At 38.0% G+C, this 25,605-nt stretch overlaps 1 protein-coding gene across 1 annotated transcript; it reads right to left on the reverse strand.

The window, feature by feature from the left end:
- Window positions 1-11,000: 11,000 nt before the first annotated feature.
- On the reverse strand, window positions 11,001-14,550 carry LOC107759075 (ABC transporter G family member 1-like). The gene is made up of 2 exons (XM_016576948.2): window positions 13,454-14,550; window positions 11,001-12,825 (listed from the first exon to the last, which is right to left on the reverse strand). The coding sequence occupies exons 1-2, from the start codon at window positions 14,195-14,197 to the stop codon at window positions 11,317-11,319; spliced, it is 2,253 nt and encodes a 750-aa protein (XP_016432434.1). The 5' UTR covers window positions 14,198-14,550; the 3' UTR covers window positions 11,001-11,316.
- Between the last annotated feature and the right edge of the window lie 11,055 nt (window positions 14,551-25,605).

Consider the following 25,605-nt stretch of genomic DNA (forward strand, 5'->3'; position numbering starts at 1 on the left):
GAAAGATTCAGGATTTATGCAGTATAGATGTGGGTTTCAAGGGAAGTGATTCGGCCGGGGGCTTCGTCGAGAGGGTATTCATGTTCTAGAAGATTTATGGAGTTGATTATATTCTGGACCAAGTCAGAGTGGGTGGCTCTCAGCAACGGTCCTAGTGGATTCAAAAGTTAAAGTGTGGTGCCTAATGATTTCGAGCCTATATGTATGGTTAGGAATCAAGCTTTTGTAGCAGCCTATGATAAGAGGCTCGGAATGTTCTACGATGTTTTGACTTGCAGTGTAGCATTGGGAGGAAAAGGAGAAAAGGACTTTGGATTTGTAAAGGATTTATCAGGACGGGTGTATCAGTTGAAGATGTGAATGTGCGTTCAAGGGGTGTATAACGATTCATAGGTTTGGAGACATGGTGGTCTCATGGAATGGGTTCACTAAAGGTGAGTGCGAATTCAGGTTGGTGATGTAAGGAATGAAGCTATTATTATCTCTAAGGCAAGTTAAGGATGAACTAGAAGAAGATAGATTGGTTAGACATTGTTGCATTGGCATAGTGATGGCGGTGCGTGCGAGGCTCGACGGCCGCCGTAATTGATATTGTTTGGAAGTATTCAAGTATTATGGCATGTTATATGTAGGCGGATCCCGGAAGGGTTGTGGTGGCTTAGGCCACTACTTGAGGATTTGAATGTTCTACGGTTATGAGAATTCACTTGTGTGTTGCCATGGTTCTCCTGAAAGAGTTAAGTGAAAAGTTCTATATTATAAAGTATTAATCCATTAGTGGTTCCGGAGTTATGATGAAAATCTTGTACTATCGCATATTGGCATGTTAGGTGCAGTGAGTGGTATGAAATTTGAAAGTGAGGATCAAAGTTGCGGTTCGGTGTTGACAAGGACGTCACGAGCTCGAATGAGCAGGGAAGGGATTTGAATGATTAGAGTAAGCTGGCATTGTCTTCAGCATCACCTGAGATCGGTGTTTTGTGAAAGAGGCTTTGCATCCTGGGTATGGATTTTTATCGCTTTTCAGCGTTAGTGCGGCCAGTGGTATGGATGTGTAGACTTGTTATCTGTTACGCAAGGTGGTGGGAGCGTGTCCCATGGGAATATTGTATAAGTGTGACATGTAGTCACTTGATTGATTGAAGATTTAAACCAAGTATGAAGATTGTGATAGTATCGTTAATTTGAGAATTTATGCCTGGAGGGCACTCAGTTTATTGGGTTGTGGACTATGGAGGATTGCTCTGGTTGTGATGGTTGTTCTTGTGTGTTATAGGAAAAATGGGGTTATTATGGACCAAGGAAAGATTATCGGCCTAGTTCGGTACAATCAAAATCGACTTGAGATCTGTGAATGGATTTAAATATGAATGTGGGCTCTGTATCAGGCCAGGTGTGTTCATTTAGCAATGCGCTCCTTATGGAGGAGTATTCGGATGTTGGATGTTATTTCATCGTCGGCTGTTTCATGTAATACTATATTGTGTCGTGTGAGTTGTGAGACGGCTCGATAAATCCCTTATGTGTTGAAGATACGCGTAATGATGGTGTTATGTGAGCAGGATGTCTCTTGAGATTCAGATCATATATCGCACTTCATCTGTGCTTAGGTTTTATAGCTTATGGCGCTATGTGTCTCCCCAGGGATGGTATTATGCACTTAGCGTGCTTGTGGCCGATATTCGGTATTTTGTAATAATGAGCAATTTAGATCGGTGTGTATCTTCTTATGTAAATTTTATGGGTGGATCGGGTGGCACGCCGCCACGGGTATGTTGTTTGGATCGGGTTGCACGCCGTGACAGTGTGATGTTGAGTACATTTCCCTATATTCTAATTTTTGTGTGTTTTGTTTCCCATTTTTTTAGAAAAGTTCATATTAGTTGCGTGAGTTGAGTAGTCCCTTCCAGAGTTTGTTTTCCTTATGTATCACGTTCGAGCTTGTGGCCTATTGGCATGTTGTGGCATCATATAGGACTTTTGATCATGACTGGGGTGGCTTATTGCCTGAGCAGTTCGTACTGGATGAGACGAGATTATTGGATCTAGGATCAGTGCAGTCGGATTATATGAAGTGTATTAAAGAGAAAAGATCATTTTTTGGTTCAGAATGAGGTAATGGTACTTGTTAAGAGTATAAACTCAATGATTGTTGACCCGGCAATTGGTTATGAATTTCTACACATCTCTTCCATCGTGGTAGTATTGTGAGAGTTGGAACAAGACTTATATATGCCATGAGGTGTATTGTGAGCATCAGATTCGGGGAATGCCGGTTATTATGATCAGAGAATGTTATTATGGTCCTGTGAATGATGTGGTGCATGGTGAGAATTCAGCAAAGGCATGCAGTCATGTTCTGGTACCTCGTGTAGTGATTGATACGGTGTTCATATATTGGAAGCGGGCCTGGCAGAGAATTGCGGATGTTGGAATTGGGCTCTAAGCTTATTTGTTTGAATAAAAGGGAATATCTTTAGAATTGATCGAGCTAATATGCTCAACTGGGTTGTAGTAGCACGGGTAGGTGCTGAAGGTGTTAAATAGTGATTTCGGACAGCTCCAATACAGTACTCAGCACGTTCGAGGACGAACATATGTTTGAGTGGGAGAGAATGTAGCGACCCGACTGGTCGTTTTGGCCTCTAGCATGTCGTTCGACAATTTGAGGCCGTGAGCAGCTTCACATAAGGTATTATGACTTGTGTGCATGGTCGGAATTGAATTTCAGGATTCAGAGTTGATTTGGAAAGAGAACTCCCATTTCAGAAGCTTTAAGTTGAAAGAATTGACTAAGATTGGATTTTTGAGTAAATGACCTCGGAATCAGGATTCAAAAGTTCCATCGGGTTCGTATGATGATTTCGTACATGGGCGTATGTTCGGATCGGGTTTTGGAAGACCCGTGAGCATTTTAGCGCCTATTGTGGAAGTTAGCATTTTTGGAAGAATTTCATGAGTTTGGGTTAAAGTGCATTTCTGTTTTATCAACATCTGTTTGGGATTTTGAGTCTGGGAATAGTTCCGTATGGTGATTCTGGTATTGGGAGTGCGATCGAAAGTGAATTCGGAGGTCCGTGAGTCAATTTGGAGTCATTTGGCTAAAGATAGAAATTTGAAGGTTTTCATGAGTTTGACCGGAGGTGGACTTTTTGGATATCAAGATCGGATTCCAATTAAGGAAGTTGGAGTGGGTCCGTAATGTCAAATATGACTTGTGTGCAAAATTTGAGGTCAATCGGACGAGATTTGGTAGGTTTCGGCATCGAATGAAGAAGTTCGAAGTTCTAAAGTTCATCAAGTTTGAAATGGAGTGTGATTCATGGTTTTAGCGTTGTTTGATGCGATTTGAGGCCTCGAGCAGGTCCGCGTTATGTTATGGGACTGGTTGGTGTGATTGGACGGGGTCCAGGGGGCCTCGGGTGGATTCCAGATGGTTAACAAATCAAATTTGGAATTTGAAGAAGGACTGAAGCAGCTGGTATCTGGTGTAACCGCACTTGCGAGGTTTTGGCCGCAGGTGCGGAGCCGCAGGAGCGGCCTAGGTGCCGCAGAAGCGGAAGTAGCTAGGCTAGGCTGGGACCGCAGATGCGGTCATCTTGCCACAGAAGCGGGACCGTACCTGCAGAAGGAAGGACGTAGATGCAGAAGTTGAGGGCCTGGAGGAGGACCGCAGAAGTGGTTAGTGGGTCGCACCTGCGCAACCGCAGAAGCGATCAAGTGACCGCAAGTGCGAAAATGCTGGAGGCAGTGAGGTTCTTTTAAATCGGGGTTTGGGTTCATTTCAACCCCATTTCTTCCAATGGAGCCGATTTTGGAGCAACCTTGAGGTGTCATTTTCCCGACCAAGCATGAGGTAAGTGGTTTATGTTAGTTTTGAGTTAAATACATGATTGTATATGGATTTGAGCATGAAAACTTGTGGAAAACTTGGGGTTTGAGGGAAAACTTAAAAAATTAGTATTCTTGGATTTTGACCACAATTTTGGGCATGCAATTGAGAGTAAATTATATATTTGAGTTCGTGAGGTATAGGTAAACCTTATCTTCGAAAAATTTTGGAATCCGGGCACGTGGGCTCGAGGGAATTTTTGTCAACCTTTCGATCGGGGTTAGGAATTGTTATAAATTGGATTATAATGAGTAATCGAACATATATTAATGAGTTTACATAATTATTGTCTGGTTTTGGAGCGTCATGCATCAATTTGAGTCTTCGGAAGGACGTGGAATGCCGATGATGGATCTTCGGAGCGAGGTGAGTCTCCTTTATATCCTTGTAAGAGGGAATTGTCCCCATAGGTGAATTAATTGGATTTGTGCTCCTATTTGTGGGGGCTACGTACGCACGAGGTAACGAGAGTCCGTGCGTAGCTACTATTTTGTTTAAGTCCGGGTAGTCTTGGACCCAAAAGCATGCTATACTTGGAATAATTGTAATCTTATTGATAGTTTGAATTGCTTAAATCACATCGAATTTGTAAATGAATTTCTAAAAAGATTAAACTTCATTTTCTTGAATTGTTAAAAGAGAATTGGCTTTTCCTTGGATAAATGTTCCCTGATAAATTCTTAATTGGTTGTTTGAATATGTGTATCTATGTGTGCCCGCGTCGCATGTATGATTCGCGAGCGGGGTGCTTGTTTATTTATGTTGACCGCATCGTATGTACGATTCGCGAGCGGGGTAATAGATGCATCTATGGTTCTCGCCATTTTACCCTTTGGCAGTACACATTTTATTTTTATGTTGGATCGGGTCGTATGACCTCGGCATGATTTGCGCATTCTTGTAATGCTTACTTGAGATTTGTAAATTGATATTGCCTCCCTGATCTGAGATAAATTGATAAATAATGGATTATAAATTTGGAGACTCCTAAATGTAAAAAGGGATGTTTACTTGTTTCTTGACTTACTTGAGTTTATTGCCGCTTTAATGAATCCATGATTATTCGCATTATTTATATATTATTATTGGATCACTAGTAAGTGTCGAAGTCAACCTCTCGTCTCTACTTCTTCGAAGTTAGACGGGATACTTACTGGGTACACGTTGTTTTCGTACTCATACTACACTTGTTGTGCATTTTGTTGCACAGGTTCATATGTGGCTAGTGGCTTAGTAGCGTAGAGGCATGGTTGATGCGGGGACTTAGTGAGCTGCTTCTTGCGAGACGATCCGCAGCCAGCAGAGTCTCCTTCAGAGTATTGCACTGTATTATTTCCTTCCTGTCCAATTGTATTCCAGACAGTTATTGTATTCTATTTCATTCCCTAGTAAATGCTCATGCACTTGTGACACCGGGTTCTGGGATAATTATGGGGTATTTTTTCTAATTCCTAAACATTTCTATTTAATTTGAAACGGTTATCTTTAACTAGTAAAATTGAAGGAAAATCATAGTTTTCAAAATTATTAAAACAAGGCCTAAATTAAGTATTTATGATTGGCTTGCCTAACAGCAGTGTCCGGCGCCATCACTACCCTTAGTGAATTTTGGGTCGTGACACTTTGTAATGGGTCAAACGGTCGAATGAACCGTGTCTATATAGATTAGTCGAGCCCCGGTGGCAAAACATGTACGCATGTATAAATTATTCAAAGAAGCATTCTTTCTATATCAAACATCTTGTGTCTCAAAGAAAATTTTCTACTATACGAGTTCCATACTTGTGATTTTGTGAGAAATGGCTCAAGAGCCAAGCGCAAATATGCCTCGAACACTCGGGGGCTGTCGTTGATGATCGACGTATTCGAGTTATCTAAACTCAAATTCATAAGACCTCAAAGAGGTACCCCTCGATCTATAGGCCAAGGCCATCATTCTAGGGGACTAACACTTCCAACAAGTTCGAAGTGTTATTGGGGAATAATCCCAAGAGGCATACCTAATGGCTACTGCCAGATTAATGTGGTTCGGAGACGTCCAAATCCCGCAATAAAAATAGGTCTTCAAATTCTTTGAAAAACAGGTTAAAAAGGCTACTCTCGGCAAATAATCAAAAGGGATTCGATAAAATCAGCCCTTGAAAAACCTTAAGAGGCATCAAATTATCTTAACACAAACGTGCTAAGGCACAAAAAGCAGAGGGGTTTCAATCGAAATCGCACCCTCAAAAAATCCAATGGGTAAAAAATATGTGCTAAAGCATAAAGAAATTTTTACTAAGTATTTTAAGCCGAAATAGGGGAATAATAGCCATCTTTTAGAGGCCATACTGGCCCTAGCTAAAGAGCCTAAAGGCCAATAAACTTAGAGTTCGAGATATTGTTCTCGTTCTGTCCGAACCTAAGGGTTCGACTAGTTCGAGCCCAAATAAAAACTGACTTGACTATGGCTCGGGAACTTATCATTATTCGACACAAACCCTAAAGGGCATATGCTTCAGGTTCGAACCTTATTCGAACTCGACTGTGGTGACTTCGAGGAAGCCACCCAAAACCAAAATCTCGAATGCACCACTCAAAGCATAATATTGTGCTAAAAGTTTTACAAGGCAAAAAGGTTTGTAGATAAAAATTGAGAAGGCATTCAAAAGAAAATTTCCTTTTTATATTGATGAAGAAGGATATGTACAAGAGACCGACAGAGGTCATACAAAAAAGAAAAAGAAACTAAGTCCTAACTACGGCTGGGGGCGACCTCTTTGTCGGGGCAGCTTCTCCTTCGGGCCCCTCGCCATTGTCGGATCTGCCTCGACTGCCTTCATCATCATCAACTTTATCATCAGAAGAGATGAGCAGCCTAGCATCGACCTCAAGTGCCTTGGCTTGGGCTATCTATTAGAAAGTCTCCCTCTGGGATTGGCGCTTCGCTAAGTCATTGCTCCATTGCTCTCGATCAGAAGCCTCCCTTAGTTGCATTTGAGCAGCCTCGACATCAGCCATGTACACGGCTATGGATTTGTCAGCCATGATCTTCGTCTTCTCGACCCCTGCCTTGGATTCAGCAAGCTCGGCTTCAAGCTCCTCGGTCCTTTTAGCCTGGGCTGAGCTTTTCTCTTTAATGCTATGAAGTTAGACCTCGATCGATGACAGTTTGGCCAAGGTAGCCTTTTTCTTCGCAGCGAGGCGGTCCATGTTCCCCTTCCATCGACCGCAATTGGCTTTGATTTGATCGACTTCCCCTCGGAGTAGCTCGATCCTTTTCAACTTTTGTTGCAACTGAGATATTGAAGTATTAGCCTCCACAGTTGGGTCGAGTCCGTACTTTTTCAAAAGGATAGTTACCTACTTATCTAGCTCGGCCTCTTCCTTACGAGCCTTTGCCAAATTCGCTCGAAGGTCCTTTAGAGCCTCATCCTTTAGGACGCAAAGAAGCTTTAGAGCATTCCTCTCCTCCGAGACTTTCTGGAGCTCGATTTTGCATTGACTCAGGTTGGCTCGAGACTTGGAAAAGGCCTATACAAAAAGAAAAATGCAAGTCAGACTTAAAGAAAGAAGAGTAAGGAAAGAAATCGCAGCACCTAATGCTTACCCGAGATAGGAGATGTTGGGCCTCTTCAAAGAGGATGGACGCATCATTGAGATCAACGGCATCATCGACCCTGGTAAAACAATCCTGGAAGGGATCCTCTTCACTGGGGACTTCACCTATATCAGGGGTCTATAGAGCCCGAGCGTCCCTTATAGCCTTGTCGAAAAAGGCCGGTAGAGATGGAGAGTAACCTGTTGTCACAACCCCGAGCGAATCATAGCTCGGGGTGCCCTGTTCAGCCCTAGGGATCTCAGAACTGGCCCCCTCCGGTATATTCGTTGATGTCCAAGGATAACCTCAACCACAGGCGACGCGGGGGCTTTTCTCGAATCTTTCTTCGAGGCCTCCTTATCACGAGGCCGGTTCTCGGCAATCGCCTCCGATTTGGAAGGCTCGGCGGCCTTGACCGGCTTCCTTGCTCGAACCACCAGTGCCGAGTCATCGCCCTCATCTTCTTCCCCCAGCTGGCAGACCGACTCTATAGTCACAGGGATGAGATTCCTCCTGCATCTTTGAATTGGAGCCCTTTTAGGTTGGGGGTCCTCAGACTCCGAGATCCTCTTCCTCTTGTTATCTTTCTCCGACTTCAGAACCGGGGATTCGTCCTCTTCCCCAAGCAGAGCCGGCCTCATTTCAGCAACATCTCCAAGGCCTGCATAAAAGAGAGTCAAGTATAAATAAAGAGAAAGGTTACAGAAGAGGGCATCGAAGGCGTCCCCCTTGCCAAGTCACGCCTAGCAGCGCTCGGCATGGGAGGAAGTCGTAGCCAACTTCCGAACCCAGTCTTTGAGGTCGGGTACCTCGTGAGGCATCCAAGCAACCGCTGTATAACATATGAAAGTATTACATAAAGTGAAAAATAGAGTACGAAGATCAATGGGTAATACGTTACTTACGATCGGGGTTCCACTTCTCGGGGAATGGCAGTTTCTCCTTGGGGATGAGGTCACAGGTCCTTACCTGCACGAACCGGCTCATCCAACCCCAATCCTTGTCGTTGCTCGCAGAAAAAGCCTACGTCGCTCGGCGTTGGAGCTTGATCAACCCTCAAAAAGCCGAGGTTGATATAACCGTATGAGGTAGTCGAGAGTGAACTCCAGCCCCTCGGCCTTGCTGGAAAAGTAGCGGAGCATGATCACTATACGCCAGAATGAGGGATGAATCTGGACAAGGGTGACCTGATACCTCTTGCAAAAGTCGATAATGACTGGGTCAATAGGACCCAGTGAGAAGGGCTAAGTGTAGACACTTAAGAACCCCTTCACATAGGTGGTGATGCTCTCTTCAGGAGTGGGGATTTGTTGCACGACCTCGGCCCCCCAATTACAATCTATCTTCACAACCTTAAGATGGTTTGTCGTTATCGAGCAAATGTATCTCGACACGTGTTCACATCGTCCAGGGATCGATGGAGGGTTCACGACTTTGAAGTCGGATTTTAAAACACAGGGCCCGGGAACATACTAGTAAGGGAGCGGTTCCACCGGCGTTTTGTCACCAGCCAGCCCGGAAGAAGAGGAAGAAGCTTTCTCCTTTTGTGGGACGGTCTTGGAGGTTTTCGCCATTGATTCATGTAGAAGGAAGCGAAAAGAGATGAAAATTGGTATTTTTGGTACTAATTAAGTTAACTCAATGGGTAGTGAAAGAGAAGAGATGGAGAGGGTAAGGAACTTAGAAAACTTGATGAGAGGCGAAAGTAAAATTTGATTCAACCAAAAGGCCTGAATTTATAGATTCACGATGGTGCTAGTGGCCGACCGTCACTGGCAAACATTAATGATTTGGAAAACTGTATTGATGGGGCATTTGGATCACCTCGATCGCTTGCGTCACGGGGATGACATCATTATCAGGTTCTCCAGAAAATCGAGGCTCAAGTCGTTTCTTATCGTTTTACTCTAAGAAACAAGGGGACTATCTGTATACGGCGGAAATCGGGGCTACCTGATTTTATTCTTTGGTCGAGATAGGAATGTCACGTCAAATCGCTAGGACTTTGAGTCATCCCGAGGTCGACCTTGATGGCGGACAGAAAGAGGCAGACTTCGAGGGACACACGCATGGCTTGATAACGGAAAAAGCGAGATATCCGCGATTGGTCGAGAATCGTGGCGTGAATCTCGGAATGGATCAATCTACAGTGGTTAATTAGATGTTGATATGATTTCCTACTATAATTAGAAGTGTACCTTATTTAGGATTTCCCTAATATATAAAGAGGGATCTCATTCATTTGTAAGCATGACGATTCACTAATAAGAATACACACATCTACTGCTCTATTTATCTTACTTACCGTTCGTTATTGTTCGTCATTGTTGTTTCATTTCTTATTGTTATTATTGCTCTATCTCGAGACCGTCTCGAATCGAGGTCAAGACTCCACTCGCATACTGGTTTGATCTATCATATCGCTTAATTTATTTGTTTATCAATTGGTATTGGATTAAATCATATATCCTTAAAACCACAATATAAGTTTAATTGTTATTCGAATTTTAGGGTAAACAATATACCTTTTTAGCTCGGAAATTCAATTATTTTGAATACTTTTCTAGCTCGAGAATATAATTAGTTTCGATCGACCGATCAATTTTTGTATTTTGCCCTAAAATCTTGCGTAATTCACTGGCCTGGCCCAGAAGTTTGCTGGGGAAGTTGCCATTACTGAGATAAATATTGACGTTTGGTAATGTTTCACTTTGGCTAAAACTAACACGAAATCACATTACAACATGCATGTGCAGCCAGCCGTGAGTGTAGAAATTTTCTCGTTTGTTTGGAGCATAGCGTGGGCAATAAATAGACATCTGGCTGAAAGTTTGAAACATTTATCAATCATTACCCTAATTAAACGATTTTATCAAGAAAGATTACTTTTTTAGGTCACGAAGTTGATAGCGAGATCTCGAATCAACTTATTCGTCTTACAGTATATGTTAGTATCATGGATAAGAACAAAGATTTGTATTTGCTAATAAACTCTAACTAGCACGGGGTAATACCCGGAATGGCTATTTAGGTGCACTATTTATTAAAAGAAAATATTTTTTTGAATTAAGCATATATGTATCATTGTTCTGTCTACGAGTAATAGTTAAGCAAATTTGACTAGATGTAGTTTCTATACTATTGATTAGTATCTTCTCCGCGTATCCATGCAATAATTAGTAATTGGTATATATATATATAGTGACATAGAAGCAAATTTAAGTTTATTGAATAGGTTTATAAATATACAGGTCAAGTAAAATAATATTGTAAAGCTTACGTGAAAAAATGCTAGCATATTTGGCACCTCGACAGGTTATATTTGTTAATATTAATGGGGGAAAAACCAATATATAAGCTTTGTTCATTGTCTAAATTTGTTAACCATAACCTTTAACATTATTTAATTATTTACTTTATTTATTTTACAAATTTTACGTTTGGTGACCTACATATGGGCATGGCTGCAATACATTTAGTTCAAGCAACTTCTTAAGTTCCAATAATTCCAACTGCTTTGCACCTAACTCAACTTTGAAATAATAATCATTTACTCTATCAAACTGTCAAAAAAAAAGTTACATTTATTCTATTACAATCAAAAAGTACCTTCAAGTGAAAAAGAAAATCTAGAAAAACACATTTTTTTATAAATTAAAAAAAAAAAGACAAATATCCCGCCGAAGAGGGACTTCATTGTTTACAATTCAAACACAACCCTTAGACAAGAGGAGGTTGCTGAGATGGTCAGCACTCCCCACCTGCAACCCCAAAAAAGATCCAGTAGATGTTCGTGCTCGTACTGTATTCAAATTCTGGATTCACCTCTGACCCGATTAAATCGTTACCTTCTCTTGTTCTTACTTCCAAGCAACAAACTGAAGTAAAACAAAACCCTAAAGAAAAATCCCCATGCAATAGTAATCCACAAACAACCCCACATACTTAACTCAGTAATCCCTTGTTGAACCAATATATCAGCACCAGTAGTAACACAAGTAGAACCAGTAATCTTGACATTCAATGTATTACTCATTGTACTCAACAACTTCTCTTTCAATTCAATTGGCACTGATCCAAGTGGAGAATTATCAAACATTTGAATTCCCTTAACAAAACATTTTGTTGGATCATCAAATTCATTTTGTAACACAGCTTCATATGGATATTTCACCAAGGAAAGATAGTGAAACCATATCCAATAAGGTGGGATTCGATCACGATTCATGAAAAATCCAGAGAAGAGCAAGAAATAGGCAAGAATTGCCACAACAATTGTGTAACCTAGCATAACACTAGGTACAACTCCAGATAAGAATGTGACAAATGAATTTCCAGCCCAAAATGAAGCCAAGATTATCCCAAAATAAAACATGAAACCAGAAAATCCACCATCTAGTCCAACTGCCCAAAATGTTATAGCAGCAAATGCAAATGATAGGAAAATCAATGCTGGTAAAGAAACCAAAGCATGAGATAGACAATAAGATGATCTCCTATATGCATTATAAGCTGTTTCCCTCATAAAAATATACCTTTCTTGTAGAAAAACAGGCAATGCATCAGCACAAGTGTAGAAAGTTGTTGACATTGCAAATGCAAAAAAACCAAGTCTTTCTTGAACCCCTTTAGGTGAATTGTCAAGTTGCCAAAACATAGTAGCTAAGATGAACCCCGTGACAACGATTGCACCTAAACGAATGCCAAATAGCTCGGGCACCCTCCACGAATTAGTAAACGATCTCTTTGACAACGTAGTCATTTCGATCCAAAAGGGATTCGCGTATGTAGGAACCATTGATGCAGGGGAAGTATGATCACTTGTTGTTCCTGAAACCAATTTCCCTCTTGAAATGCTTGCACTTATTGCTTCTTTCAATGATAATCCATGTGTTGGAGTTGCTATTTCACAATTTTGATTGCTCTGCCTTTTGGTATTTTGCCATGTTTTATTGAATTCGACTAAACTTTTTGTCCCTCCTGGGGATCCTTCTAGCTCACGAATTAAATCCAGGGCAAACTCTGTCCGATTTTCATTGTCTGGTATCGGGTGACCAAAATCAGCAAAGAAATGTGGAAGATTCATAGGGGATCCACTATAAACAGTTTGTCCACGGGACAAGAAAAGCATACGATCCAATAAACCAAGAATTCTATAACTTGGTTGATGAATTGACATGATTACAATACTTCCACTTTGAGCAATTCTTTGAAGAACTTTCACTACCATGTATGCACTAGTGGAATCAAGCCCTGAAGTTGGTTCGTCGAGAAATAAGATGATGGGGTCATGAATAATATCAATTCCTATGGAAACTCGTCGTCGTTCTCCACCAGACACTCCACGATGACCCTGTTGGAAATACAATCAGACCTCTATAACAATCATTCTATATAACAATATTTCATTACAAAGGCCAAGTTTTGTTTGAAATCAATCTTTAATGTTATGTTTATATTACTATATGCTTTATATAACAACATTTCGTTGTAGTGTTCTAATATAGCTCCTATATATAGATATATGAGAGTCTAGTATACTATTTTGTAAGAGTGGAATTTATCATTATATAATATTTATCAATATGCATTTTTATTTTCCCTCCCATGCTCTATATGCCTCAAGAGAAATAAAAGATTGGATAATCTAATCAAATAATATTAGAACTATGGTCGAGAAAAAGTAACAATATCTACTCGAATAGCACAGTGGAAGTGTGTTGAATCAAGATTAGACAGTGATCGTCTTTATTATGAACACTTTATTCTGTCTCCACTTATGAAAGGCTAAGCCACACAACAACTAACCATTGCTATGCAAAGAGCTTTACTTAGAGAAATGGAAGAAACGTGCGAGTCTAGTATACTATTTTGTAAGAGTGGAATTTATCATACCCTTATATTATGAACGCACTCTATATTTTTCAAGTTCGTAAACTCGCAATTGTGCTTTTAAAATATTTTATGAAAAGCTTACGTACCTCATCGCCTATGATAGTTTTTGCAGCATTTCGTAACCCTAATTGATCAATCAAAGCTTGTACTCTCATTTTCTTCTTTGATTTGGACAGAGTACGAGGAAGTCTGAATTCAGCAGCAAACATTAATGTTTCTTCAACTGTTAACATTGGATATAAAAGATCATCTTGCATGACGTATGCTGAAATTACTTTCAACAATCTTGAATCCAATGGCTCTCCATTTAACGTTATTGTTCCTTTCAAGCTTTCTTTTGCAATCCGATTAGCCAACCCGTCGATGAGTGTCGATTTTCCCGAGCCCGACGCGCCTAGAACGGCGACGATTTCTCCATCACGCGCCTCGCCGGAGATGTTGTCGAGGAGCACTTTTGTTCTCGTGAACAAGTTTTCTCCGGCTACCGGATCCCCGGTGGCTGCGGCGGTTCCGGCTACGGGTCGCCGGAAGATCGTCGGAAAAGTCATTTTCCGGGGAACTTTTACGCTGTATGTGAGATTATTGAAGGAGAGTACAAATGGAAGAGAGTTTTGTTGAATGCCTGGATCACTCATATCAAGAACTTGATGTACCGGAGTTTCGTCGCCGGTGACCTCCTTTCTGACATCGCCCACGCGCTTCAGTAACTGACCAAGGGTCGGTGAACTGTACGCGCTGGCCTGTGACATTTCCATGGGTTGTACTCTTTGATCATAAAATTGTACACTTTCTTCCCCTTGCAATGTATTCTCGGCTACTATCCGTGACATTTGTTATCACTCTGACAGTCTAAAGAACTTTTATCGAAAACCTTAATCGAAATATTTAATTCCGTCACTAAGATGCTCAGTTGAATTCTTAACCTTTATAGGAAGACAATAATTTGTGATATTTTTTTGGTAAGACAAAGAATTTGAGAGCAATGAAATGAAATGGGGAGAATTTTGTGGGAAGTTATAATGAAAATGTGAATGATATATAGTTTTTGAGACTAATGTTATGTAGTAGATTGAAAGTAGGTAAGCAGTTTGTGTATGAAAGAGAGACTGAATGGATTGTCTAAAACAATTTCAAACTCTTGTATTTCTCTTCAAGAAAAGCAAAAGAAGCTGGCCTACTGCCTGTTCTATGATGTGTTACTATATATAGAGAGATTTTGATTTATGATTTTGATATCTAATTAATTTAATCTTCATATTCCGTATTAAATTCTTGGGTCATGGTGGGGTAGGGTTTAGCGTTTAAGAGGAGGATATCCTATATTCCTACTAATATATATATATATATATATATATATATATATATATAAATTATTTTTCAGTCTTGAGGGTGAGTGGGGTTCGTAAAAAATTACCGCAATTGGTGTTCAATGAATGCAAGACATGGTTAAGTGATATGTAGTCTCACTTTAATCTTTAAATGCTAAGATTAATTTGCTTTGTTCTGTGTAAATACAGTATAAGGGTAAACGGTTATTGTTTTGGAGGAAGAGATTAATATAACTATCATTTTCTTATGATCTTGGTATAAAATCAATACATATTAAAATTTTGGGGATGTGGGTTTGGGAGGCGGGTTAGGGTTTAATTAAAGGATCCTCATTAAAATTTGTCAACCTAAAAGATTCTTAATATGATTTCCTAAAATTTGATAAATAAAGAAAAAATATGTATATAGTAGAATATGATCATGCATGTTATATAATTAATTCATATCGTATTCTTGGGGTGGATACTTTTTTTTTTTGTGGGGGGGGGGGGGGGTTGTAATATTTAAGAGGAAGATATTCTAAAAATGTTGTTAAAACGAGGCTTACTATAAGAATATTGAATTAAATAAATTGTGGTGAGAGCGGAGTTGAGATAGGTAGTGAGGTGACCTAAATCTCCTAATCCTTTTTATCTACACGTTTGGCTTTGTTGGTATGGGCGTTTGGGGGTTGGGGTGCATAGCGGCGGATCCAAATTCAACATATATATATATATATATATATATATATATATATATATATATATATATATATATATATATATAAAATCAATAAAATATTATAAATATTTACTGTAAATTTAATTATTATTATATATTAAGTTAGTGCCTGTAATACTTTAATCATGCCCGTATTAGGGTAGGTTGTTTATATCACATTGCTTGAGTATAGTCATTTCCCGAATTCTGCGTGAATGCGCGAGATGTTTTTGGAGGAGACGTGGGTGGATGTGATTCGAGGAAGATGAGCAACACGAATTATATTCAAGGGGGTTTGTTCTGTATATGCCAGGTTTCTTGGGTCCTATCTCTTATGGAAGTAGGTAGGGATGGTTATCTACTGTTTTGCCAAATATTATTGGTGGAAAAATGCGGCAGGGATCGATGATTATGTTCTCATACAATCCATCAAACTTTTCTAAATTATATTATTAGAATATTTAATTTACCAGATGAAATCTTTGCTTAGTTTAATAAACTTAACTAAGCCCAACATTGATGCATCAAGTCCGAACGTTCTTTTTCATTTTTGTAATAAATAATAGTAGTGTTCGAATCAGTAAACTACTATTTAATCGATATCTTTTACGTTAGTAAGTATAAATATTGAATAACTCTATCTACCAAGATTTAAATATATAGAGAAAAATAGTACTAATATTTTTTTGTCTCTATTAGTATTTAAACTTCGGTTTCCCATTGTTTTCAACTTTGGTACATGAGGTTATTAGTTATTTTTATTTTGTTAGAATAAAGTAGTGTTTAATTATGTCTTAATTGTTCATATTACCACAGACATAAAGAATTTAATTTATTGTTGATTAAAGTAACTAGAAGCTGGTGTGGGGAGTTCTGTGGTAATCAGGCTAATTGACTTTCTAAGAATAAATTAATAATATGTTCGTATCATACACTGATACGTAAGCAAAAAACGGTTCAGCATGCTATTTAGATGAATTTAGACTTAACAGATGTCCTTAGTCAAAAAAATTTACTGCAATCTCAAACTCCAACATGGTAAGAATTACTTGTTACTGTGTGACCATTGTATGGGTCAAAATCTGCCTATTAGATATTTTGGCCGAGATAATGCCCGAGAGGGATTCTCAATTCGTCATTTAAGATGGTCTGAGAAGCCGCGTATTTTGGTGGTCGAGAAGTTGAGAAAAGCCGCAGTCAAGGCACCGATAAGGATCAAGGTCGAGTATCGATACTCGAGCTGCAACAGCAAGTTGATCACAAGATAAGATTCGAAAGAAAATATTCTAAAGAATATTCTAGAGAATATTCCCTATGTTTGTACTATTAGGGTTTCTTGGGAATGAATCCCATATAAAAGGGAAAAGGGGGATAGAATAGGGAGACGAGAGATTCAATTGTAACGGCAATACTTTGAAAAAGATTCGGTTTTCATTCAATACAAGATTTTACTTTTCACTAAGATTCTTGTATGTCCTTTACCATCAGTTCCGAGAAATCCTCGATTATTTGAGGATCCATCGTTCAATCTTTGTCAGGTGGAAGGTTCATTTATTCCACACTTTGTTGATTGAATTATTCCTCTTATTTACTTAAGTGTCACTCATTATCATTTATTGAATATCATACACTCTACTACCGTTCTTGATTATTAAAAGGCATTTATCACATAATGTCATTATTGTCATCATAAATGCCTTTCCCCAACTTTTTCCAACATCAAGATCTAAAGATATTATTGTTAACTAAAATTAGCTCTTGTTTACAAAAAATTAATTATTTGAACCAAGATTTATATTTTTGGTCAAACAATATCCAAATACAATCAAATCATGATAATGTAAAACAAGTCAGGAAGCTTGACAAGACAGAAGTTCGAATCGAACCAAACTAACAGATAGTAGGGCGATTGGTAGTTCGCACAATGAAAGGGCCATAAACAAAGGAAGAAACTTACTAGCACATATTACTTGCTTGCATACCTTCTCCGAAATATAAAAAAGGGGTTCATATACAAGTTGTCAATAAAAGAAATACTTTTTTTACAAATATAAGATAAAACTGCATATAAATTTTAAATATGTTCACACTTGTTAGAAATTCTAACTATCAACAACATGAACAAACATACGTTCCTCAAGTAAATATGTATGTGAACTAACCATGTATCAAAAAAAATGTTTCAATCACAAAATAATTCTTCTATAATCTTTATACATATTAAACTTGCATTATATTATATACAATTAGGGAGTTTTAGAGGAAACCTTCTATTTCTTATATATATGAAAATAACCATCACTTACCAAAAACGGAATAAAGTGAGTAAAAAAGAATATACGGAGGATTTAAACAAAAAACAAATTAATAGATTTAATCAGCAACCATATTGATATGATAAACTCTTTTCTCTAAAGTACGGGACATTTTTCCATATATATAAAAGGAATTTTTACACCCTATAGAAAACCTTAGTACCCTATTTATTTTAAATAAATACTATATTAATATGACTAACCACGTTCTCTCTCTTTTTGCATACACTTTACTCTTTCTCCCTCAACCCACGATTCATACCTCTCCTCCCACCCAAATTCTCTAGTTCTCCTCCATTATCACTCCATTACAATCGCCTAGGGTAAGTTTAATTCGTTGATTTTGATAGACGAAGAGCAATTGGTTCAACTGTAGCGGCTCGATTCTGCTTGGCAGTGGTCGTTGAAGTAGGGTTCATAGCTTTTGCGTAATTCATGGCTTCGTTTGTGGGATTTGAGGGTTGGGGATTGTTTGTAGTTGTTGTAGGAGGTTGGGCAGATATGTTAAGGGGCCGACCAGCCGGAATTAATGGCTGGCTGCCGGCCGGCCAAGCCATCAGGCTGCTTCTCTCTCTAGATCGCCCAAATCGCCTATTTGTATTCAGTTGTATTCGAATGTATATTTCAGTTGTATTCACATGTATTCAGTAGCATTAATTTATATATTTTAGATGTATTAAAAAGTTATGCGTATTCTCTTGTATTCAGTTTTAATCAGTTGTATTTAACTATTTTATTCAGCAGAAGTTAGTTGTATTTTGTTACATTCAAGAGTTTTATTCAGTTGTATTCAGTTGTATTTTGTTGTATTCAAGTATTTTATTCAGATGAATTAAGTTGTATTTTGTTGTATTCAACTGTATACAGTTCTACTCAACTGTATTATTCATATGTATTTCTCTTTAGTCATCTATAATCTTTATTATGTATCTTTCAAATACAGATTAATGAGGGATCCTTTTAGTTCGTTGAGTTAAATTAGGAGAATATCATGTGATTTGATTTCCTTAGTTCGTGGAGTTAAATTAGGAGAATATCATGTGATTTGATTTCCTTAGTTCGTGGAGTTAAATTAGGAGAATATCAAGTGATTTGATTTCCTTCCGTTTTTAACCAGTTTAACCTTCTGTATTTAACGTTAATATCGCTTGAATACAGCTAAATACATGTCAAACTTAGCTGGAATTTCAGTTTTTACGCCTATTTTTTTGGTTGTATTAATGAATACAACAGCTTAAATACATAAAATACATTGTATAAAAACATAAAAGGTATTTATAACACGTAATATAGCAAAGAGTATTTATAAATGACTAATTAGACTTAAAAGATGGTGCTTTATGAAAAATTCCCTATATAAAATTCCTATACACATGACATAGAATAATTCAATTAATGCAAATTAATGAATTGTACAAGTTATTTCTCTACATACTTTTTTGACTCAACTTTATGAATAATATATTATTTTAAGTTTTAATTTGGCCCACCAATTTATATATATAGATCCACTTAAAACAGCAAAAAAAAAAAAGGAATCTCTTTTTTGGTACTATTAATTGTTGAAGTGTTGAAAGAGTTAGGTAAGTTACAGATAATTTTCAGACCAGCTATTTTCTACTCTAACCGAATTCATACGTAGTATATACCATAAATAAAGCCACACCCTATTTTCATCACCGTCACCTATATTATATTTATAGGAGAAAAAGTCAAAAGAATGATAAATGCAGTTAGATCTTACTTTGTATATTCATACTTCAACTGTACAAACTTCCATCAAATGAAAGTTCAAACTCCTACACATGCATGGCATGGAATATATGGCTGTTTTGGACAGTGGATGTAAGTTTTAGCTGTATATATAGGTGTAATGTTTTTCACTATTACTGTAATTTAATTAGTTGTAACACACCACCGAGGAGGTATTACGTGGTAAGATGGTTGGGATGTCACGTGTTTGAGCACTGAGAATGGAGAATTTTTTTGTAAGGCGCATTTTATCCTCAATGGATATTAGAATAGTGCCACAATCATCGTAGATAGTGGTGGCATCCATCTATTATTCTCTAAAAGATGGGTTGAATAATATGGAAATAACATTGTATAGCCGCTGTAAAAATATATACATTATGTATAGTATATAAAAAAATTATACAAATTATATATATTTTTTCGACTACCATATGTAAATAGTTTCTGGCGCGGGCTAAAAGTGATAGTACCCCTTGAATAATGGACTTTTAAAAATGGGTCAAATTAAATATGAATAAGATCCATATTTTTCACCTTAAATGAATATTTAATGAATAATCAATAGTTTTAACGTTTGCATTTGCAAATTCTCTAATTGGGGTACTTCAAATTTGGAAGACTCGAAATTCAGCCTAAAGTGATAACATTCAGGAAGCCATGAATAATACGGGTATCCATATTATCCACTTGTTAACCCATTTCTATCCGTATTAAATATGAACAGGTCGGATATTTCATCTTTTTCTGTATTATTCATTTTCGATCAGCCCATATTCGACCTGACCCTTGCCGCCCCTAAATTGTAGATGGGATAATTGCTCTCTTTATAAGATTTTTGACAAACATCACATTATAAGCATTAGACGCAATGTCTATTTCTTGCCATCGCATCTGAGCCAGTTAAACACATCTCAATTCTTGGTTTACCCGATGTTGAGCTCCCGTGTTATATTGTTACGCTCTATTTTTAAAATAACGTTGAGTTCCTTTGGTCTCCTTAATGATTTTAGCTATCCCCACCACATGAGCTATCTTTTTAGGTTGTGTTAGATCCAAGATCTATTTCTTTATCAAATAATTTAATTTGAAATTTCTCATATAGCAGAGGTGGATGCAATATATATGTACCAGGGAAACCTTTTTTAGCACATTACACACCTTTTTCCAAATTATCAATTAATATATACTATAGACAATTAAATAAGGTAAGTTTATAAGTAGTATGATATTGTAAATATTATTATTAATTATGCCTGTATTTGTAAATAATGATTCTGGAAATTAGAACGTTAGATTATAAACGTAAATATAAATAAAATAGAAATTAATTCGAGCCCACTGAATTTACAGTGTTTCCTTAAGGAATTTAATCCCCTCCTAGTACCCAAGGTTATGGATTATTTCCTCCCAGGATAGAACGAATTACGCACTGGTGTAGCGGTACTTCAAACCCCAGTGTTTCAGCGAATACAAAGTTCGGCAGAAAATCACACTTACGAATGCTTTGTTTGTAGTTTAAAACAATGCAGAACAAGGGAGGAAAACTCAGAAGTCGAATGGAAATTCTGAGAGGAAGGAATGCAAATTATAGCCAACGTTGAGTTTTCGGTGAAGAGAAGATCAATAGCTCTCAATTCTGTTTCGATGTATCTTTTCTCCAACTGTTGTTGTTCATATTTATAGCAGTCAGTTGTGAGATCCGCCCCCTCTCCATGGTAGAGCATGCACTAGCTTGTTATGGAGCAAGCCATGGTGGAGCATGCACTAGCTTGTTATGGAGCAAGCACTTAGCCATGGTGGGAGGAGCACTAGGCGGCTGCTATTGCAACTGGTGGTACAATACACGGATTGAAACATATCTGTTACAAACACGGATAATATTACGTTAATATCTACTATTAACAAATAAATTTGGTCCAAAAAATTAATCAATCAATCGATCAGTTGACTGAATCCGAAGCCAAAGCCGAAGCCGAAGCCGAGCCGAGCGAGCAACGACGACGGCGCGAGGCTTGCCTTCTTCTTAACTCTTTAAGAGCTACATGAAGTGCATTTGTATATAAACCCACCAAACTCCTTTTCCTCTACCAATGAGGGACAATGTCTCATTAAAAGGAGAGGGAAACTTAAAATTTTACTCAAAATTTTCATTTCCCTCCATTTCCCATTCACCCTCTTTTTAATACCTTTCTATATTAAAAAGAAACTCAACAATCCCCCACATGAATGGGGAATGGCTATATCACGGAAGTATGCATGAAAAACTTGTGTGATTTGCAAGCAAGGATTAATTGCATCTGGATAAGTAGGTTTCCCTTTGAACTTTCCGTAGTGAACTTATGTCGGATATACTCGGTCAATCGGTAGATTTGATATCTTTGAACCGTCGAACTTTAGTGTATACCTAGACAACCATAAGTCACACAAGCAATCCCTTAACCGTTTATGGTTCTCATTGTTGTGTTCGTTTCAGCCATGAACACTGCCTGGTTTTATAAGTGCGTAGAGAATTGGCCTTGCAAAATTCTCCTTGAAGTGGCTAACACTTCACACTTCCATAGGTGATTCCAAAACGTGTCATCATGTAGATACACTATTTGATATACCCTGTATCAAATTTAGAATCATTAAAAACCTTAATGTTTTATCCTTGGTACTGAACATTGTCTCATCACGAGAATGGACTAAAAATTTTTGTTGACAATGTTGAACTGTCATTAATGACTTTGTTTGATCTCCTTGAACCTAGATCTTGGGATCTCCAGTCTTCTAGGTAGTGTTACCGCCACAATGACTTGTTCTCGGCCATAGTCTTATTCCCCTCGATGATTTCTCAACTACCTCTCTAGTTAGGCCTTTTGTAAGTAGATCTGACACATTATCACTTGACCTTACATAGTCAATCGTGATAATTCCTCTAGAGAGTAGTTGCCTAACGGTTTTATGTCTTCGTCGTATATGACGAGATTTACCATTATACATAACACTCCCAGCCCTTCCAATTGTTGCTTGGCTATCACAATGTATGCATATTGGTGCCAACGATTTAGGCCAAAATGGAATGTCTTCCAAGAAATTCCGGAGCCATTCAGCTTCTTCACCGGCTTTATCTAAGGCTATGAACTCAGCCTCCATTATAGAGCGGGCAATACATGTTTGTTTGGACGACTTCCAAGATACCGCTCCTCCACCAATAGTGAATACATATCCACTTGTGAACTTCGAATCAGTTGAACCGGTGATCCAATTTGCATCACAATATCCTTCAATCACCGCAGGATATTTACTGTAGTGCAAATCAAAGTTTTGGGTATGTTCTAAATATCCCAAAACTCGTTTCATTGACATCCAGTGAGATTGACCTGGATTGCTCATGTATCGAATCAGTTTACTTATAGCACAAGCTATATCTGGTCGTGTACAACTCATGATGTACATTAAGCATCCCAACACACGAGCATAATCCAATTGTGATATGCTTTGGCCTTTGTTCTTTGCTAATGCAAGATTCACGTCAATTGGAGTCTTTGCAACTTTAAAGCCTAAGTGCTTGAATTTTTCAAGTACTGTCTTAATATAATGAGATTGTGACAATGCCAGACCTTGAGGAGTCTTTTGGATCTTAATCCCCAGAATTAAATCTGCAACTCCCAAGTCCTTCATATCAAGCTTGCTAGTTAGCATACGCTTAGTCGCATTTATGTTGGCAATGTCATTACTCATTATCAGCATATCATCCACATATAGGCAAACAATGACTATGTGATTTGGAACATTTTTAATGTACACACATTTATCACATTCGTTTATCTTAAAACCATTTGACAACATTGTTTTGTCAAATTTCGCATGCCATTGTTTGGGTGCTTGTTTTAGTCCGTAGAGGGACTTAACAAGTCTACATACCTTCTTTTCTTTACTTGGAGCTACAAACCCTTCAGGTTGTTCCATGTAAATTTCTTCCTCCAAATCTCCATTTAAGAAGGTTGTCTTTACGTCCATTTGATGAATTTCAAGACCATAAACTGCAGCTAAAGCTACTAACATTCGTATGGACGTAATTCTCGTCACTGGAGAATATATATCAAAGTAGTCAAGACCTTCTCATTGTCTATACCCTTTGACAACAAGTCTTGCTTTAAATTTATCAATAGTGCCATCATCTTTCATTTTTCTTTTAAAAATCCATTTACACCCCAAAGGTTTATTTCCAGGAGGAAGATCAACCAATTCCCATGTATGGTTGTTCACTATGGATTCTATTTCACTATTGACTGCCTCTTTCCAGAACAATGATTCTGAAGAAGACATAGCTTCTTTAAATGTTCGAGGCTCATTTTCCAATAAGAAAGTCACAAAATCTGGTCCAAACAAAGTAGATGTTCTTTGATGTTTACTACGTCTTGGATCCTCCTGATAAAATTTACTTTCTTTTGTTTCTTCCCGGGGTCGTTTAGATCCTTTACCAAACAACTCACATTCCTTTTTATACGGATATATATTTTCAAAGAACTCAGCATTATCTGATTCTATAACTGTATTATTATGAATGTCAGGATTTTCTGATTTATGAACCAGAAATCGATATGCTTTACTATTGGTCGCATATCCTATGAAAACACAATCAACTATTTTCGGTCCTATTTTTACCCTTTTGGGTTTAGGAACTTGTACTTTTGCCAAACACCCCCACACTTTAAAATAATTCAAGTTGGGCTTCCTTCCTTTCTATTTTTCATATGGAATGGATTGTGTTTTGCTATGGGGTACTCGATTTAGTATTCGGTTAGCCGTAAGAACGGTTTCCCCCCACAAGTTCGGAGGCAACCCAGAACTTATCAACAATGCGTTCATCATCTCCTTTAATGAATGATTCTTTCTTTCCGCAATCTCATTGGATTGGGGCGTGTAAGGGGCTGTTGTTTGATGAATAATTCCATATTCTAAACATATTTGTTCAAAAGGAGATTCATATTCACCACCCTTATCACTTCTTATCATTTTGATTTTCTTGTTAAGTTGTGTTTCAACTTCATTTTTGTATTGCTTAAATGTGTCTATTGCTTCATCTTTACTATTAAGTAAGTAAATATAGCAATATCGAGTACTGTCGTCAATAAAAGTTATGAAATACTTCTTTCCACCGCGAGATGGTATTGACTTCATATCACAAATATCTGTGTGAATTAAGTCTAAAGGATTTGAATTCCTTTCTACCGACTTATAAGGATGTTTAACATACTTAGATTCCACACATATTTGACATTTTGATTTTTCGCATTCAAACTTAGGCAATATTTCCAAGTTAATCATTTTCCGCAAGGTTTTATAATTGACATGACCCAAACGTACATGCCATAAATCATTTGACTCAAGTAAGTAAGAAGAAGCTGAAGTCTTATTATTATTGTCAACAACTATTACATTGAGCTTGAAAAGGCCCTCGGTGAGGTAACCTTTTCCTAGAAACATTTCATTCTTACTTATTACAACCTTGTCGGATACAAAAACGCACTTGAAACCGTGCTTTACAAGAAGTCCAATAGAGACTAAATTCTTCCTAATTTCGGGAACATGAAGGACGTTGTTTAAAGTCATGACCTTGCCAGAAGTCATCTTGAGAAATATCTTCCCATATCCTTCAATTTTTGCTGTAGCAGCATTTCCCATAGAAAGCATCTCTTCGGGTCCAGCAGAAGCATAGGTAGAAAATGCTTCCCTCACAGCACAAACATGGCGAGTGGCTCCAGAATCAATCCACCACTCCTTAGGATTTCCTACCAGGTTGCATTCAGAAAGCATGGCACACAAGTCATCAACATCATCATGCTTTTCTACCATGTTTGCTTGACCCCTTTTCTTGTCTTTCTTCCGAGCACGACACTCCGTAGATTGGTGTCCGGTTTTCCCACAGTTGTAGTAGTTTCCACTGAACCGCTTCTTGCTTGGGTTGTATTTCGGACCAGAAGACTTCTTTCTCTTTTTGTTATTTTCAACAATATTTGCTCCCATTATTGTTGAATTTTCATGGCCTCTCCTTTCAGCAGCTTTATTGTCCTCTTCGATTCTCAATCGAACAATGAGATCTTCAAGGGACATTTCCTTTCGTTTGTGTTTCAAATAATTTTTGAAGTCCTTCC

This window comes from Nicotiana tabacum, chromosome 11 (assembly GCF_000715075.1).
Source record: "Nicotiana tabacum cultivar K326 chromosome 11, ASM71507v2, whole genome shotgun sequence".
NCBI classification, from domain to species: Eukaryota; Viridiplantae; Streptophyta; class Magnoliopsida; order Solanales; family Solanaceae; genus Nicotiana; species Nicotiana tabacum.

Bases quoted from the DNA above. Each gene is read 5' to 3' on its own strand.
- LOC107759075 (XM_016576948.2), bottom strand. From the start codon at position 14,197: ATGTCACGGATAGTAGCCGAGAATACATTGCAAGGGGAAGAAAGTGTA. The intron at 12,826-13,453 runs GTACGTAAGCTT...TATTTCCAACAG, and splicing joins AAACTATCATAGGCGATGAG to GGTCATCGTGGAGTGTCTGG.